The 16,797-nt window shown below is 36.9% G+C and overlaps 1 protein-coding gene across 1 annotated transcript; it reads right to left on the bottom strand.

The window, feature by feature from the left end:
- Positions 1-6,794: 6,794 nt before the first annotated feature.
- LOC110789423 (arogenate dehydrogenase 2, chloroplastic) lies at positions 6,795-9,634 on the bottom strand. The gene is made up of 2 exons (XM_021994087.2): positions 8,984-9,634; positions 6,795-7,899 (listed from the first exon to the last, which is right to left on the bottom strand). Exons 1-2 carry the CDS (start codon positions 9,416-9,418, stop codon positions 7,135-7,137), a joined length of 1,200 nt encoding a protein of 399 aa, XP_021849779.1. The 5' UTR covers positions 9,419-9,634; the 3' UTR covers positions 6,795-7,134.
- Positions 9,635-16,797: the final 7,163 nt, after the last annotated feature.

Below are 16,797 nucleotides of genomic sequence, written 5' to 3'. Positions count from 1 at the left end.
GCCCGGCCGCAAATATACGCGCGGCATCTCCAGTGATTCTCGTGGCCGGCGTATGATGTTCAGTCGGCATTTCTCTTTCGAGGGGTGGCCGCTCTACTCGCGTAGGCCGCCCAGTATCGTTGTCCTGTCGTTGATCTTCCATGTTACCGTACCTCCCCACAGACGGCGCCAAATGTTGTGGGGTTTTTCCGGTGAGATACCTTGGAGGTTTTCCGGTAACTTTTAAAGATTTCACAAGATTGTATTTTTAGAGAGAGAAAGTAGAGAGAAGGCAGAGCAGCAATTGCTCTTGAATGTATTGATTGTGACCCCTTTTTCTAGGGAAGTGGGACTATTTATAGTACTAGGTTTTTGTGGGAATGACCTAATATTCCCTTTACATGATTGGCTGGGGTATGGGAGGAGGACATGTGTCCTTTCTCCTTACAATTCTTTGGCCCCTTTTGGCAATAGTGGGCTATTTGGGCCTATTGTGCTTAGTCATTCACTTGGGATACATACTAATTAAGCCCCTTTCCAGGTATAGGTATAATACATACATTTATACACACTTAAATACAAATACACATACATTGTAGATACCTAGATTAATACTCATGCTCCGGAGTAGACTTCGTATGGTTTCTGCTTAGGGGGCGTAATACGTGCCATGTGTCACATCCTCATTGGTACACGAAGGCATGGTAATTTTGCCCACAACAATTACCGTATTATTAAGTTCCTACAAAATAACACAATAACCCCTCAATTGATGATTCCTCTCACCAATGTATTTTCCCCTCTTATTTTCTAGCTAGGCCTAAACCCCCTTTTATAGGCTAAACTAGAAACCCACGTCTACTAGAATTATACTTGCTCCCCAAGTCTAAATAATTCTAGAGATTGTTACATACCAAAATATATCCACTTTCCTAATTACAATTCTAATTAAACTAGGAAACAATATATTAAATCAAACAAGTCCGTTTCGTATTTTTGTCAACTTAACTAAGTTGTGTTTATTTCCTAACACGGAGTTTAAGACACTTAAATTGACTTATTAATTTAATGAGAGTTAGTTGATAGTGGAGTTAAGCTAATAAATGGGGTCTAACCTTTTAAACTTTTCACCGTTTAGGACCCATACCTTTTTTTTTCACCGTTTGGGACCTCATTTCCCTTTTCCGGCCAAATTTAACTAGAGTACATTAAAAGGTTAGGTCCTTGGGTTAAAAGGTTAAAGTACATCAAAAGTTTGAGGACTAATCTTTTCGTTTTTTCACCTTTCAGGACCTGAACTTTCTTTTTTCACATTTTGAGACCTCATTTAAGTTTTCATGTAATTCCAATTCAATTATTAAAGTTTCTGATCATTAACATATAATAAGCTCAAATTGAAATAATATGTAACTTAATTCATAAACTTAGCCCATATATAAATTGATTTGGGTATCAAATAATCTAATGAATAAAGAAGCAAATAATTATTTACAAGCTGATCATATTTTATAAATTCGGTATGGTGTCCAATGACAATAGAAGAATTAAGCAATTTATATAGTAGAGTACGATATTCATACAATTATACTCAAAGGTTTACGGGGATGGTGGAACTAAAAATACACTACGAAATTTTCCGCCCGGGACCCAAGTTGTTAGGAAGATCCGCCATTGATGGTATATCCTCATAATTGTTTGTGGTTTGTTTGAAGAATATTAATAATGTCCACACAAAAACGTAAAAATAATAAAAATAGGTTAATTTTAAACGAATTCTGATTTTGATCACAAGTTAATATATCATACTAGTTCTTGATTGTTTTATGAGAGTAAAGACAATTGGATTATTTATGCTCATATTTGATGAGTTATTTAAATGATTTATGCTTAACTCGATCAAAATTAATCAGCAATTTCCGAATTAAAATTTATGACCTCAAATTTTCTATAAACATATTCAAATCCATTGTTATTGGATTACGTAAATTAAGTTTCAACTATTAAAGGTCTTATGAATGAGTAAAGATAATCTATGATGTTTGGAGAAGAGTACTATGTAGTTTTAATTGTATGATGGGGTTTGGGGAAGATGAATTATTATTATTATTATTATTATTATTATTATTATTATTATGAAGAAGCGATTACACAAAGTTGGATGGGAGCCTAGCCACTAATTGGGCTCCAACACCCTTATTCAAAGCAAAACACAAACGATGAAAAAAAAAAGAACTAATGTTATTATTATTATTATTATTATTATTATTATTATTATTATTATTATTATTATTATTATTGTTGTTGTTGTTGTTAAATATATTAATAACAATTATTACATAATAATTAATATAAATAAAAATATTAATAACTATTATTATAATTATTAATTTGAGCGCTAACTTTTTTTTTTGCATTTTCTGATTTTTTTTTTATAGTAAATAACGTTGGTATAAAAAAATGGATATGAGGTCCCAAAAGGTGAAAAAAAATATTCGCGTCCTAAACGGTGAAAAAATCAAAAAGTTAGACCCTAACCTTTTTCTTAATTTAGTATTTGAGTGATAGTATGGTTAACGGTGAGTTAAACTATGGTTAACTAGCCGGAAAATGAATATGAGTCTCCAAAAGGTGAAAAAAAAAAAGTTGAGGTCCTAAAGGGTGAAAAAACCAAAAGGTTGGACCCCGACCTTTAGCTTAACTCGTTGATAGTGGCGTATTTTTCTAATATAGTTAATAGGAAATGTGTGAGAAGTGAGGAGTGGTGAGTGGGGGACGTGAATTTTTAAATAATTTTTTGTAAGGAGTAGGTGGGTTAGTAGGTAAGTGTGAAAAATAATATAATATTCGTAAAAAGTTCTATTTATAGAAGCGGTGCAAGTATTAAGGGACGACCCAAAAAGGAAAGCGGTGCGAGTATTAGGGGACGGAGGGAGTATATCATATTTCTATACGGAGCGCATATATAATATTTTTTTCTAGCTTCGAGATACGAAGATATATACACAATACTAACCCAAAAACACAACATACCTAAACACAAACCCTAAACTCTATTAGAGACTTGAGCAGTTTTTGAGCAATTCCACCTTCTTAGCTCGGGTGCACAAATTTAGAGGAAGTTGGGGGGCGTTCTCACTTGAGAGTCTGTACCGATAGTGGCGATATTTGGTTCTAAGTCAGTGGTCTTCATAACACGTCACAATCGTTGCAATCCGGAGATCAACAATCTAGTAAAGCTATTCAAATTCTCTTATTTATTTGATTTCAATAGCTTTATTTCTTACACGGCAATGTGCAAAAGAAATGACCAAAGTCCACCAAACCCTACCCTATATATAACTTGATACTCATCTTACCGGGTATCCGGGTACCCATATATTAAAAAAACGGCCCAACCCGACCCGTTAATTTTACAAAAATTACTTTATTACCCGGTTAATTTTTACTGGGTCAACGGGTTGGATAATGCAGGTTGAGTATTTTTGAACACCCCTACTTTTTACCCATTTATCAACTTTATTCATATTTTATTATATTCACCCACTTTTTACACTTTTTTAATTTGTCTTAATATTTGTGCAAATAGTACCATAAAAATCATTTTGAAACGTAGGTAGTACATAGTACGACGGAGTAATATACTATACTATGTACGGAGTAGCTTGCATGTATTTATACGTCAATTGGAGTTTAAATTCGTACATTGCAGAGTTGATCTCAAATTTTCATCTATGATTATATGAATTGAATGGTGAGGTAATAAACTAATTTTAATTTAACAAATTAAAACTCTTATGATTAAGATTGGAAACTATAGGAGTTTCTTTAACTATAACTCTTGAAGCAGCTTTTATTCTGTTGTGATTTAATTTGCTAACATAACTAGAGATCGATGTTAATTTCATCTCTAAGTCTTTGTTCTGTGTATCCTGTAACATATACTCCGTATGGAGTAACATGCATGTATTTATACGTCAATTAGAGTTTATATTCTTAATTTCATGATAGAGTTGAGCTCGGGAAGTAGTTTTCCGGGCATATAACTACGTAGCTAGTTTGTGTACCAATTGGGGTTGACGTGAGTGGTTTAAAGTCTCTTGCTCTTTAACTAAGGTACGGGATCGAGCTTTGGATATGGAAAAAACCTCAGTTGAGAAGGATCTTTCCCATTATTAAGGTACCCAGATGGGAACTCCTCCTTATAAAACCCAAAAAAAAAAGAGTAGCTAGCTTGTGTGGAATAACGTTACGTTACGGTATAAATAAAAGAGTTACCATACCATGTTTCCATATTGTTTGAGTTGAATGGTGATCGAGGCAATTACTAATTTTAACAAAACTCTACTTAATTAATTATGATTAAGATTGAAAATTATAGGAGTTTTCTTTAACTTGAACTCTTAAAGCCGTATTCATTTTGTCGAATGTTACTCTATTAACTTGTTATATACGGAGTATGTACATTTTACAGTGTACAGCAGTACATGCATCACATACATGGTACAATACATACGTACCTCGCAAGATACAACACCTAGGTTATCTGCACAACTCAATACGAAAAAGGCAAGGCATGAGCACTGGAAAAGACCGACACGGGCACAAAGTCATGACTTGAACTCGGGTTACATTTTTTGGGAAAGCACCACAAGGTATGGCCCAACGCGGCAAAATAAACAAGTTAAATTGAGTGAAATCAGGCTTATACACACAGGAATGACACAACACGAGGGCATGTGGGCCACTCTTTGAGATTTTTGACACAACACCACCTACCATGAAACAAGTGGGCTTGATATGGACAGGCCCAGTGAGACACATAACACATGAATTTGGAGCATTTGACATAAAACAAAGTCCGACACGGTCCACTGCCACATTTTGCCGGTAATTGGCAAATTGACAATAGCGGCAGAAATATTGGTACCACGTAGAAGGGTAGAACACAAGTAGACCTGTCAAACGGGTCGGTCGGGTTGGGTTGCAAAAAAAATATTTTCGGGTTCGGGTTGAATCGGGTCGGTCACTTTCGGGTTCGGGTTCACAAATGCTTGTTCAAGACCCAGAACTTTCGGGTTCGGGTCGACCCAGCGGGTTGAGAGATTTTAAAACGCACATTATATTTTCATTAATTTAGGTACTAAATATACAAAGTATGGGCAAAAATTAACAAATTTTCCTACACACGTTTGTATTTAATCAAATTCAACCATAAAATGGCGTATAATTCAAATTAAAATCATATTACATACAACAATAGTAATATAAGCTTGTTTATTATGCTTAAATTTTCTCATCATCTCATTTATTACTATATACAATGATTTTCAATCGGTCGGGTCCAAACCGGGTTCGGTTGGGTTTTGACCCATTAATTTTCGGGTTGCTCGGGTTCGGATAAAAATGGGTTACGGGTCACAAAATCTTATTCAGGACCCAGTTTTTCGGGTCGGGTTCGGATCGGTTTTCGGGTCGGGTCGATTTTTGACAGGTCTAAACACAAGCATAATGTATTTAGACCATTAACGTAAATATGCAGATTGAATTTATTGCTATGCTACTTAATCATTTACGTAGTACAACAATGTACAATATACTCCACTATCTTTTTGACCTAAAAATCATTTTACTCTCTCTGCCCTTGGATATTTTGTCTGCCAACTTTCAGGCCGGCCATTGCCAACAATCTATTAGGCTAGTCACTACTCGCACCGGTACTGGGCTAGGAAGTAAGCACCCGAGGCCAAAACCAAAAGCGGCAAAGAGAAGATAGAACTAACGTGCTACACACGCCCACCTTATTTTGATGATTCTTTAATAAAGTATTGATAAAGATATTATCTAGTATTAAAAACGTACTGCGGAGTAATATTTTTATAATCTATACTAATTACATACTGTGTACTACCTCCGTTTCAGAAAGTTTTTACACTTTAGAAAATGAGTCCAAAGTATAAAAATTTTGACCGTAAATTCTAACCATTATATACATTAAAACGTTACATGTAAGATCTTGTTAGATTGGTCTCGGGATGTATTTTCAGAATATCAAATTTTTATAATTTTTTCACATACGAAATTAGATATATTAGTAGTTAAATATTGAATTGGAGTCCGTGCAAATAGTAACTGTAAAGATCTTTTTGAAACGAAGGTAGTATAAGTTTTCTTCTGACATATTGTGTAAAATATTGACCAATATGAGATATGAAAAAGTATTTCAAATATTGAATACCACTCCAAGAAACTAATCAATCAACCCCAGAATCTTTCTGATTCTTCAATATTTTCATGAACAACTTGATTGATTCGAATGAAGTTAAATAGTTGTAAAAAGAGTATCTATTTTCCCACCTTTAGTTTCCTTAGATCCTTAAAAATATAATGTTGACCAAAACCAACCTGACTAAAAGACTCCACAATTTTGACATAATCCTTACCAAACACTTTCCATTCAGAAAAAGCACCCTGGCTAATTTCTACATTCACACCATATTCATCCACAACTTTTGAATATCTAATTATATTGTTAGACAATAAAATTAGTTACAAATGCATAAATGGGCAACTCTTAATTTGCCTTTTGTTATTTTGGACTTTGTTTTTAGCATTTTAGTTAATTTCAATTTGATTTAAGACAATAAGTTTAAAATTGAATTAAACCACTTGATGATAGTAGAAAAGTAGAAAACTCATCTTGGTATTTTATGAACCTACTTTGTACGTAGAGTCTTTTTAGTTTTATTATTCTGAGTTTTATTTGGCTAAACTAAATTGAATGAGGCCAAACTGAATTGAATAGATCTGAACTAAAATAAAGTCCAAAAAAATAGGACCATATAGCCAACACATAAAAAAATTCATCAAAATTTCATGATTTATACATTTATATATCAACCCCATGAAACTTTCTACACAAAATGAAAAGCTTTTATTATATTTAGCTTGATTTAAAGTAATACGGAGTATTATACTACATGCTTAATACATTCGATCACCATCTCCAAGTAACAAAAAAATGAAGTTAATGAGGCTGAAATGGATTTAGGAACCCGCGGCCCAAATAATATCAACCCGAACTCCAACTCTATTGTCTTAATACAATACCGGGACTATGTTGTCGTCATTGTGGTTGTCGTCGTTTTTATGCTAACACTATCTAGAATTATTACCATTTACCACCACAAAATCGGGTTTCGAATTCTCGGAAACGGCAGCCGAGGGTGGTGTTTGACGAGGATTATCGGCAGGAGAAGGAAGCATGAACGTCTGATCAAACCCAACTTGTTCATTGGTAGTCTCTAGCATCAATTGTTTCCTAACAAGATCATGCAAATAACCCGAAAGTTGCTTCTTTACCATCTCGAAAGCCCAATCCATTCTATCCAATTGTTCCATCGCGTTCTTGTTGTACAAAAACAGTCCGTAAAACAACTCAAAGCTGTCCCGGGCCGTATTATCCACCAAGTTCAACAAACTCTCGTACCCTTTCGTGTTAATCGGTGTGTTTTCGAGGGCTAATTTCTCCAAAACCCGGCCCATCATGTGGGTTATGAATTGCGACCCAGCCGCGTGCTTGTCGTGGTCCGCGCATGTCATTTCCACCATCCTACACCCGGCGTTCCTATAAATGTCTAGGAACGCCTCAGTCCGAGCCGCCCGGGTTGGGTCCGACCCGACTCGGACTTTGTCGAAGACAAAGGGGAGCCCACCCCATCCGCTTTTGCCTGAGTCTGGGCCGAACATGGGGTGGGTGCAAAGGATGTCAAAGTCTTTAGGAAGGACTTGGAGGAAAAGTGAACGCGGGAACTCCTTCACCGAGAGGACGTCCACGAAGAGGGTGGACCGGCGAAGGCGGTGGAGGGGGAGCGAACGGAGGACCTTCTCTGTTGAGAGGATTGAAGTGCATAGGAGTATCACCTGGATAAAAGTAAAATTAAAGCACAAAATTAGACTAATGCTCTCATATAATGTTATTTTGCTAAACAATACGAAGTAATAATTGTAATTTTTTTTTTAATTTTTTTTTTTTGTAAATGAGCAAGGACTAATAAATTACAAATAGGTAAGAGAATTATTGAGTTTCTCGCGTCTATTTAACTATTTCTAAATAATCACATAGTCAAAGAAAAAAGCTTTCGTTAAATTTTACATAATGCTACTTTATGTCAATTTGGCATCATATTCTTTTCTTTTTTCATCTTCTCTTTTCCAAAAAAATTAAACAAAAACATTAATAATGTCTTATCAGTACATTGATGGCCTGTATGAATCCTGTATGGCTCTACTCCTATATTTCAAATCTCTTCTTCCCAATTTCATAAACGTTCATTAACTAAATCAATCTCAATTTGTTATTTAATTTTAACTTATAGGTAGAGTTAGTTTGAAGTTGTAGATATATATTTCATATATAGGTAAGAGGCATTGTCTTATCCAAACAGACTAAAATATTACTCCCTCCGTCCCGGAATACTCGACCCGGTTTGACTGGCACAGAGTTTAAGGTACTTGAATTGACTTATTTAATTTAATAGGTAGTAGTTGATAGTGGTGTATTATTTTAATGTAGTTAGTGGGAAATGTGTTAAGAGGTGGGGTTGGGGGAGAGTAGGTGTTGAATTTTTAATTATTTTTTGTATGGAGTAGGGGTAATTGGGTTAATAGAGTGGAGTGAGAAATAATATAATATTGTTAGAATATTTTCATTTTTAGAAACAGGTCAAATACTAAGAGACGACGGGAGTACTACTCTTAAAATATTTAGTCCACTTCGCACCAAAAAAATAAAAAAATAAAAAAATATTTAGTCCACTAACCTTGACCGAATTGAGACCAAAATTTAACTACTGACCAACTAATTACTTAAAGTATTGTACATTAAAAAAAGTCACTAGCAAAATAATTGAAACGTACCCTACTAGCTACGTACAGCCCAACTTAAATTAATACTTCGTATAATTTAGCGAACATCTTAAAACAGTATAGGTGAGTAAAAGCATACCTCGGGATGCTCTTCGCAAAGATCATCGGCGTCGGAGAAATACTCGACGCCGATCTCCTTAGCAGCACGGGAGTAATCTGACCGGGAGTAAGCCAAAACTCTGTGACCTTGCTTAGTAATAGTCTTAGCCAAAAACTGACCAAAGTTCCCGAACCCAATGATCGCGATCTTAAGCTTAATATCTCTACTGTTAACCTCCGGCACCTCGCCGGAAGCGCGTGTTGAGACAAAAGGCACACCAATATCGTGGTTGAACACGGAGTCAGAGGCGGCGCAGCGAGCGTGGAGGTGTTTTATACGGAGAGGGAGAGAGAGGTGGGAAGGAGTTGTGTTGACATAGGGAGCAGAGCATTGTTGTTTTTGTTGTTGAAGTAGGGGTTGTTTTGAGTGGTGCTTGGCGGTGGCAATTGGGTGGATAGAGGATATTGAAAACATTATCTTGAGAATTGAGAATTGAGAATTGAGAAGCGGAGAGTAGGGAGAGGGAGGGGAAGAGGGGAGAGAGTGGGGTTAGGTGGGTTGCTAAAACTAGAATGAGATCTTAGAGACTTAGACAACGAGTAAATTGAGAAATGGGGATTGGAATTTATAGTACACCAAGAGATATTGCCACCTTCCTCTCTATAGACTTTTTGTGGTTCAATTTAACACATGTCAAGTTGAAGACTGGTGGCGGGTATCTTATAAATAACTCCGTAATAATTTAATAATAATAATAATAATAATATAAGTGGGCCCTACTCATTCATATTCCTCCATTTTAACACGTGTATTTAGGGGGTGAGATAAAAATATGAATAAATGGATATCCATATGTCTGATCCGTTATCCGGTGTGAATATCCGAATTTTCGGATAACGGATTCGATAAAACCGGATCGAATATCCGATTCAAATTTTTTTGTAAAAAATCGGATCGGATTCAGATCACGATTTTTAAGATTCGGATATCCGAATCCGATCCGAATTTTGCAATTTCGTATTAAAAAATATCAAGATTTAAATAATAAAATAGAAAAGAAACCCTATACAAGATAAACTCTTGTAGACTAAGATGTTTTATTAGATTTACAACATAACGGCTGTAAAAATGTTTTATTAAGAAGTTTTATTAAGATGTTTTATTAGATTTGTAATGTGACTAGCAACCCTAGAAGAGTACAAAGACTACAAACTACGAAAGTACGAAGTACCACAGACGGAAACAACCAAACAGGTAGCCGAGTAGCCGACTTTCTCTTCCTCTATTGTCATCTTCACAACGAGTCAACGAATTCCGCAACGGTAAAAATTATACTTCATTATTATTATTATTATTATTATTATTATTATTATTATTATTATTATGAATCAAATGCTAACAAAGTCAAACATTTTACAAATAATTAGTGGGAAGAAGAGATACAATCTGGGCCCTCACTCCTCTGGCTATAGCAAAACCTATCCTGGTGAAAATATGAGTAGCAGCACGAGACCCATGAAGGAAATAATGCCCTTGGTCCAAGTATGCATTCTATGTTAAGTCTAATAAATGCGGTTCAGTATTAATTAACAAGTTAATAATTCAGTGAGATCAAGTGAGCTGAATGCCTAGCTAGAGGCCGCTTCAGTTCAAGTGGAATTAATGATATTAATCCACAGCTTACTCTTGACTGAACCCGTAGGGTCACACAAATAGTACGTAAACGGATCAAGTATTTAATGGCATTAAATACTCCATCTATGAATATTCGGAACCGACGGATCTTGGTTTCAGTGGGAGCTAAGATCGTCACAGGCAAGAAATGAATACTCCGGAAACGATGATATTGCCAGAAATGGAAATATGGATCGTATCGGAAATATGAATATTATCCAAGTCGTAGATGTTGCCGGAAACGGAAACATGGTACGTATCGGAAAATATTATTGGAAATGGAAATATTACCAGAATCGGAAATATTACCGGAAACGGAAATATTGTCAGAATCGGAAATATTGCCGGAATCGGAAAATAATTCCGGAAACGGAAATATCAAATATTTGTTCGAAACGGAAATTAATTCCGGAATCAGAAATGTTAAATATTGTTCGTATCGGAAATAGATTCCGGAAATGGAAATTTAATCGGAAGCGTATCGTACGAATAAGCATCGGACGAGGCTTGCCGGACGAAGGCCCAGCACGAAGCCGGGGCCATCGCCCAGCAAGCATGCGCGCCACAAGCCCAGCCAAGGCAGCGGCCAGGCCTACCGCAAGGCAGGCCCAGCGCGCGCCAAGGGCCACGGCTGTGTGGGCCGTGCTGCGCGGGCTGCTGCTCGCACGCGCATGGGCAGCCCTTGTGGCTGCCGTGTGTGTGTGAGTTTGTGCTCATGCGTGATTCCTGAATCTACAAGAGTCAGTGTATGATTAAATTTCTATTCCTAATTGGATAAATTAATTAAATAGAATTCATGTAGGATTCTAATTCCAATTAATTCGCATCCTACTAGGATTACGATTCCTTTTCCATAACTCTATAAATAAAGGCCTAGGGGTCATAATTTATACACAAGTTTCAAAGTATTCAAAAGTGAGTTTTTGAGAGAAAATTAAAACACACATCTTGCTCAAAAGTGCCGAAATTTTCTAGTACCTTAAGGGCGATTCTAGTTGGTCAATCTTAAGGCGGATCCGGACGTGCTGTGGACTATCTACGGAGGGACGACACTTGGAGTCCTAAAAGACTTGTTCTTGTTCGGTTCGGGCGCAGCTAGGGAGGGCACGCAACAAAGAGTATGCATCTAAATTATGCTATATGATTATGTGTAAATAATATGTTGTCCTGGGTTAATGGTTGTTTCCGCATGATCTATGTAATGTCATATGTATCATAACCTAACAGTGGTATCACGAGCCCCTTATTATTTTCATAATCTAAATTGCATGAACATGGTTAAATATTACAAATTTGCAAGAATTAAAAGGGGTGATTAATTTTCGTAATTGTTAATTAATTGCAAATTGCGTTTATTTAATTATATGTACGCAGTTTTTCGGCAGTTTCTTCATTACTCATCCGAATTGAGTGATTTTTGTGTCAATTCCGCATGTAAAAGGCATTCTAAAATTTTGACAAAAATAGTATTTTTCTGCCGAACCCAGAATTCTCAAATTCGAAGCCTAACTATGACTTTTCGAAGGTTTTAGTTTTTCGAATGCAAAATTTCGTAAATTTAAGATGTTAAATTAAATATTTGCGATTCTTGTTGATAAATCTTGAATTTTTGATTGACCTACTGCATATGTTTAACAAGTTTGAATGCCTAGTCTTGTTAATTATGCAATCTAATTTGTAATTATGATTAATTTGTTGAAAATTAGAATAATTTAGAATTAATTTGATTTTCATAATTAATTATAATTTAATTAGAAACCTATGATTAAAAACCACCATAAAAATTGTAAATTTACGATAAATTTTAAATTTTTATGACCTAGACTTGAATCCATAACAATCGGAAATCAATTGGATAATAAATTTTCGATTTTTCGCCCTAAAATTATGAAATTAATAATATTTATTAATTTGTCATTAATTTTAAATATAAATTTTAAATTTTTATGCGATTCGTTCATATAACTTGCACGCACGAAGCAATGGACGCTTCGTGTTACCCTTAAGGGGTGTTGTATAATGCGGGCATGCGACGACGAGCAAGGGAGCTCGTCGCCCGTGCGGCACGAATGCAATAAGCAAGGGCGTAGTGCACGAGCACAAGGCAGCAGCCCTGCCTTGTGTCGTGTGCCACGAGCAATGAACGAATGGGCATGGGCGAAGGGCGAGCCAAGGCAGTCGCGTGTGGGCAGCAAGCGAGCTGCGCCACAACGCGCGCTGCCTCGCACAAGTGCGCGCAGCCTCGCGCGCAGCGAGCGCAAGCTCGCGTGCCACGAGCGCTGCGCCCAGCACTGCTCGCGCGCGCAGCGCGCGATGTCACTCGCCCAGCGAGCGATGTCGCGCCCCAGCGAGCGATGGCTCGCGCGCGCAGCGCGCGATGTCGCTCGCCCAGCGAGCGATGTCGCGCCCCAGCGAGCGATGGCTCGTGCGCACAGCGAGCGAGCCAGCGCGCCCAGCGAGCGATCTCGCGCGCGCGCACTGCGAGCGATAGCTCGCGTGCGATGGGGCGCTGTGCGGAGGCTTGCGATAGGACAGCAGCAGCTATGCGACGAGCGCATGAGCTGCGCGCACATGGCCAGCAATGGCTGTGTGCGTGCGGCCCATGGGCGTGCAACGCATAGGGTGTTTGCGTTACGATTAGATCGTTTTGAATGTTTAATTTGAAAATTTCAGTTCACGTAATTTTAATTAATTTTAAAATTAATAATTTGAATTAATTTCTTGGATTTTAATTTTGAATATTATAATTATAATAAATGGAATTTATTCTAATTATTTTACTAAAATTAAAATCATGAATTAATTTAAATGCGACTGAAATTAAATTAAATTTTTGGATTCAATTATAAATTTATATGAGCTTTAAATTTTAATTAAATTTGTATGTTTCCGGTTAGACTAGAAATACAATTTTATGTTTAAAATTAGTAAAGCATATGAATTTATTGGTTTGAGTGGGAGCGCTTTTTAGTCATAAACTCTTGATTAGGTCTACAAATCCTTAAGGTTAAAACAACTCGATTAGAATTAATAAGGACTGAATAATTGGTAGATTATTGGTGCCCTTGATTAATTGCTGCAAATGTTTACGTGATGCATAATGTGTTTACTAACCAGCTATGTGGGCCATTCATGATAATGAATGGGTGAATGGTATATATTGTATATGTACTGTTTTGCAGGTTATGAAGTGACTAGTATGGCCCAAATAGGATAGAAAATATGGTCTGCGTACCATTAATTTGAATGTAATTGGTCTAAAGTACCAAAGTTATTTTTCAATTCAAATATGGTCTGCGAACCATCAAATAGTTGTAATTAGTTATAGCTTATCCTATTTGAAGAAAATGGTGCCTCCCACGGAGATTTTCAAGACGGACTTTGAAGTCAAAGCTTCAAGATGAAGTCGGGCCATACTAGATCACAAATATCTTATGCATGTTTTAAGTTATTTATTGCTTTAAATATGTCTTAAAATGCATGAGATCAAAAGCTTGATTATGTTGCATGATTAAGGATTTTAGTTCACTTAAAATCTAACCAACATAGTAAGAGCCTTAAGTTCCAAACTTAAAAATTGAGTTAAAAGGTGCCATGCCAAAATATACACTTGCTTGGATATCCTTTACATCAATCTAGTAATAGTTTTCGCTCAGCGAGGTATTACTTATTGGTCCTAAAGGGGCAAGGTACACAAATAATTGTGAGTACATGTTAGTTTTGGTGAAACTCAACGATATAAGTAAGGAGTCCTTTTATGTCGTGGCAAATTCGATAGGTTTACCTAATAAGTTCTTAGACGTACCTATCAACCAAGAATAGTTTCTAGACTATTAGCAAAAGGCTTTTGCTTACCTAAGATGTTCTAGGATTAAGTCGACAAACTGTGCTTAGTTCTTCAATGATTTTAGGATCTTGGAATCATTTTATTCACACCTGCCGGAACACATAACTTGAATAAAATGCTTAATAAACATTGAATTATGCATGTATGCTAGAATTTAAGTTTATTAAGAGAAACTGTGAATGGTTATTTATTTGTTTATTCTTTTCAATTGTAGTTTTTAATATGGCAAACAACAATTCATTCAACATTCGATCAATTCTCGAAAAGGAGAAGTTGAACGGGAAAAACTTCCTTGACTGGCAAAGGAACTTGCAAATAGTTCTTATGCAGGAAGAAAAGGAGTATGTCCTAGATGAGGCGATGCCCGAAGCTCCTGGCGACGGGATCACTCAGGCTGCCCTCAATCGTTGGATTGATGCCAACAAGGATGTGAAATGTCTAATGCTCGCCACCATGAGTGCGGATCTGCAGAAAACGTTCATCAACTCAGATGCTTTTACAATCATCAGTGAGTTGAAGAACATGTTCCAAGATCTGGCTCGAGTCGAAAGATTCGAGACTCATAGGCAAATTCTTGAGACCAAGCTTAAGAAAGGCGAGCCCGTAAGTCCACATGTTCTCAAAATGATTGGACTCATTGAGAATATGAGTCGGCTGGATCAGCAATTTTCTCAGGAAATGGCTATAGACACCATCCTCCATTCTCTTCATAGCGGGTATGATCAGTTCAAACTGAACTACAGTATGAATAGTCTGGACAAAACGCTCACTGAGCTTCACGGTATGCTGAAGACCGCTGAAAAGACGCTCAAAAGTGATAAGCAGGATGTGCTTATGGTGCGTGGGGGCAAGTTCAAGAAATCTGGAAAGAAGAGGAATGCTAAGAAAGGTGGCAACAAGGCCAGCCCAACTAAGCAAACTGGCGCCAAATCTGCAAAGAGGAAGGTCAGTCAACCCACTTCTGAATCCGAATGCTTCTACTGCAAGAAGAAGGGGCATTGGAAGAGAGATTGCTTGAAGCTAAAGGAAGATCAGAAGAACGGAACAGTCGTTCCATCTTCAGGTATTTTCGTTATAGACTGTATACTTGCTAATTCAACTTCTTGGGTATTAGATACTGGTTGTGGCTCACACTTATGTTCCAATCCACAGGGACTAAGAAGAAGTAGAAAGTTAAGCAAGGGAGAAGTCGACCTACGAGTGGGAAATGGAGCACGGATTGCTGCATTAGCCGTAGGAACTTACTATTTGTCGTTGCCCTCCGGGCTAGTTTTGGAACTGGAAGAATGTTTCCATGTTCCAAGTCTTACTAAAAACATCATTTCAGTTTCTTGCTTAGATGCTAAGGGATTTTCCTTTATAATAAAAGACAATAGTTGTTCGTTTTATTTTAAAGAGATGTTTTATGGATCTGCTAGATTAGTCAATGGACTTTATTTATTAGATCACGACAAACAAGTATATAACATAAATACCAAAAAGGCCAAAAAGGATGATTCAGATCTCACCTATCTGTGGCATTGTCGATTAGGCCATATAAACTTGAAACGCTTAGAAAGACTTCAAAGGGAAGGAATTCTAGAACCATTTGACTTAGAGGATTATGGTAAATGCGAATCATGTTTACTTGGCAAAATGACAAAGCAACCTTTCTCTAAAGTCGGAGAAAGAGCAAATGAACTATTGGGTTTAATCCATACAGATGTATGTGGACCAATGAGTACAAATGCTAGAGGTGGTTTCAGCTACTTTATCACTTTCACTGATGACTTCAGTAGGTATGGTTATGTCTACCTAATGAAGCATAAGTCTGAATCCTTTGACAAATTCAAGGAATTTCAGAGTGAAGTAGAGAATCAATTAGGCAAGAAGATTAAGGCACTGCGGTCTGATAGAGGCGGTGAATATCTGAGCTATGAATTTGATGACCATCTGAAAGAATGTGGAATTCTATCAGAATTGACTCCTCCTGGAACACCACAATGGAACGGTGTGTCAGAACGGAGGAACAGAACCTTGCTAGACATGGTCAGGTCAATGATGGGTCAGGCCGAACTTCCATTAGAATTTTGGGGACATGCACTAAATACAGCTGCACTCACTATAAATAGAGCTCCGTCTAAAGCTGTCGAAAAGACTCCATACGAATTATGGTTTGGAAAACCTCCAAATGTGTCTTTTCTTAAGATTTGGGGATGTGAAGTATACGTCAAACGATTAATTTCAGACAAACTTCATCCAAAATCTGACAAATGTATCCTTGTGGGCTATCCAAAGGAAACAAAGGGGTATTACTTCTACAATACATCTGAGAACAAAGTGTTTGTTGCTC

The sequence above is a fragment of the Spinacia oleracea genome, chromosome 2 (assembly GCF_020520425.1).
Source record: "Spinacia oleracea cultivar Varoflay chromosome 2, BTI_SOV_V1, whole genome shotgun sequence".
In the NCBI taxonomy this organism is placed as follows: domain Eukaryota; kingdom Viridiplantae; phylum Streptophyta; class Magnoliopsida; order Caryophyllales; family Amaranthaceae; genus Spinacia; species Spinacia oleracea.
This window is presented reverse-complemented; position numbering and strand designations above follow the sequence as displayed.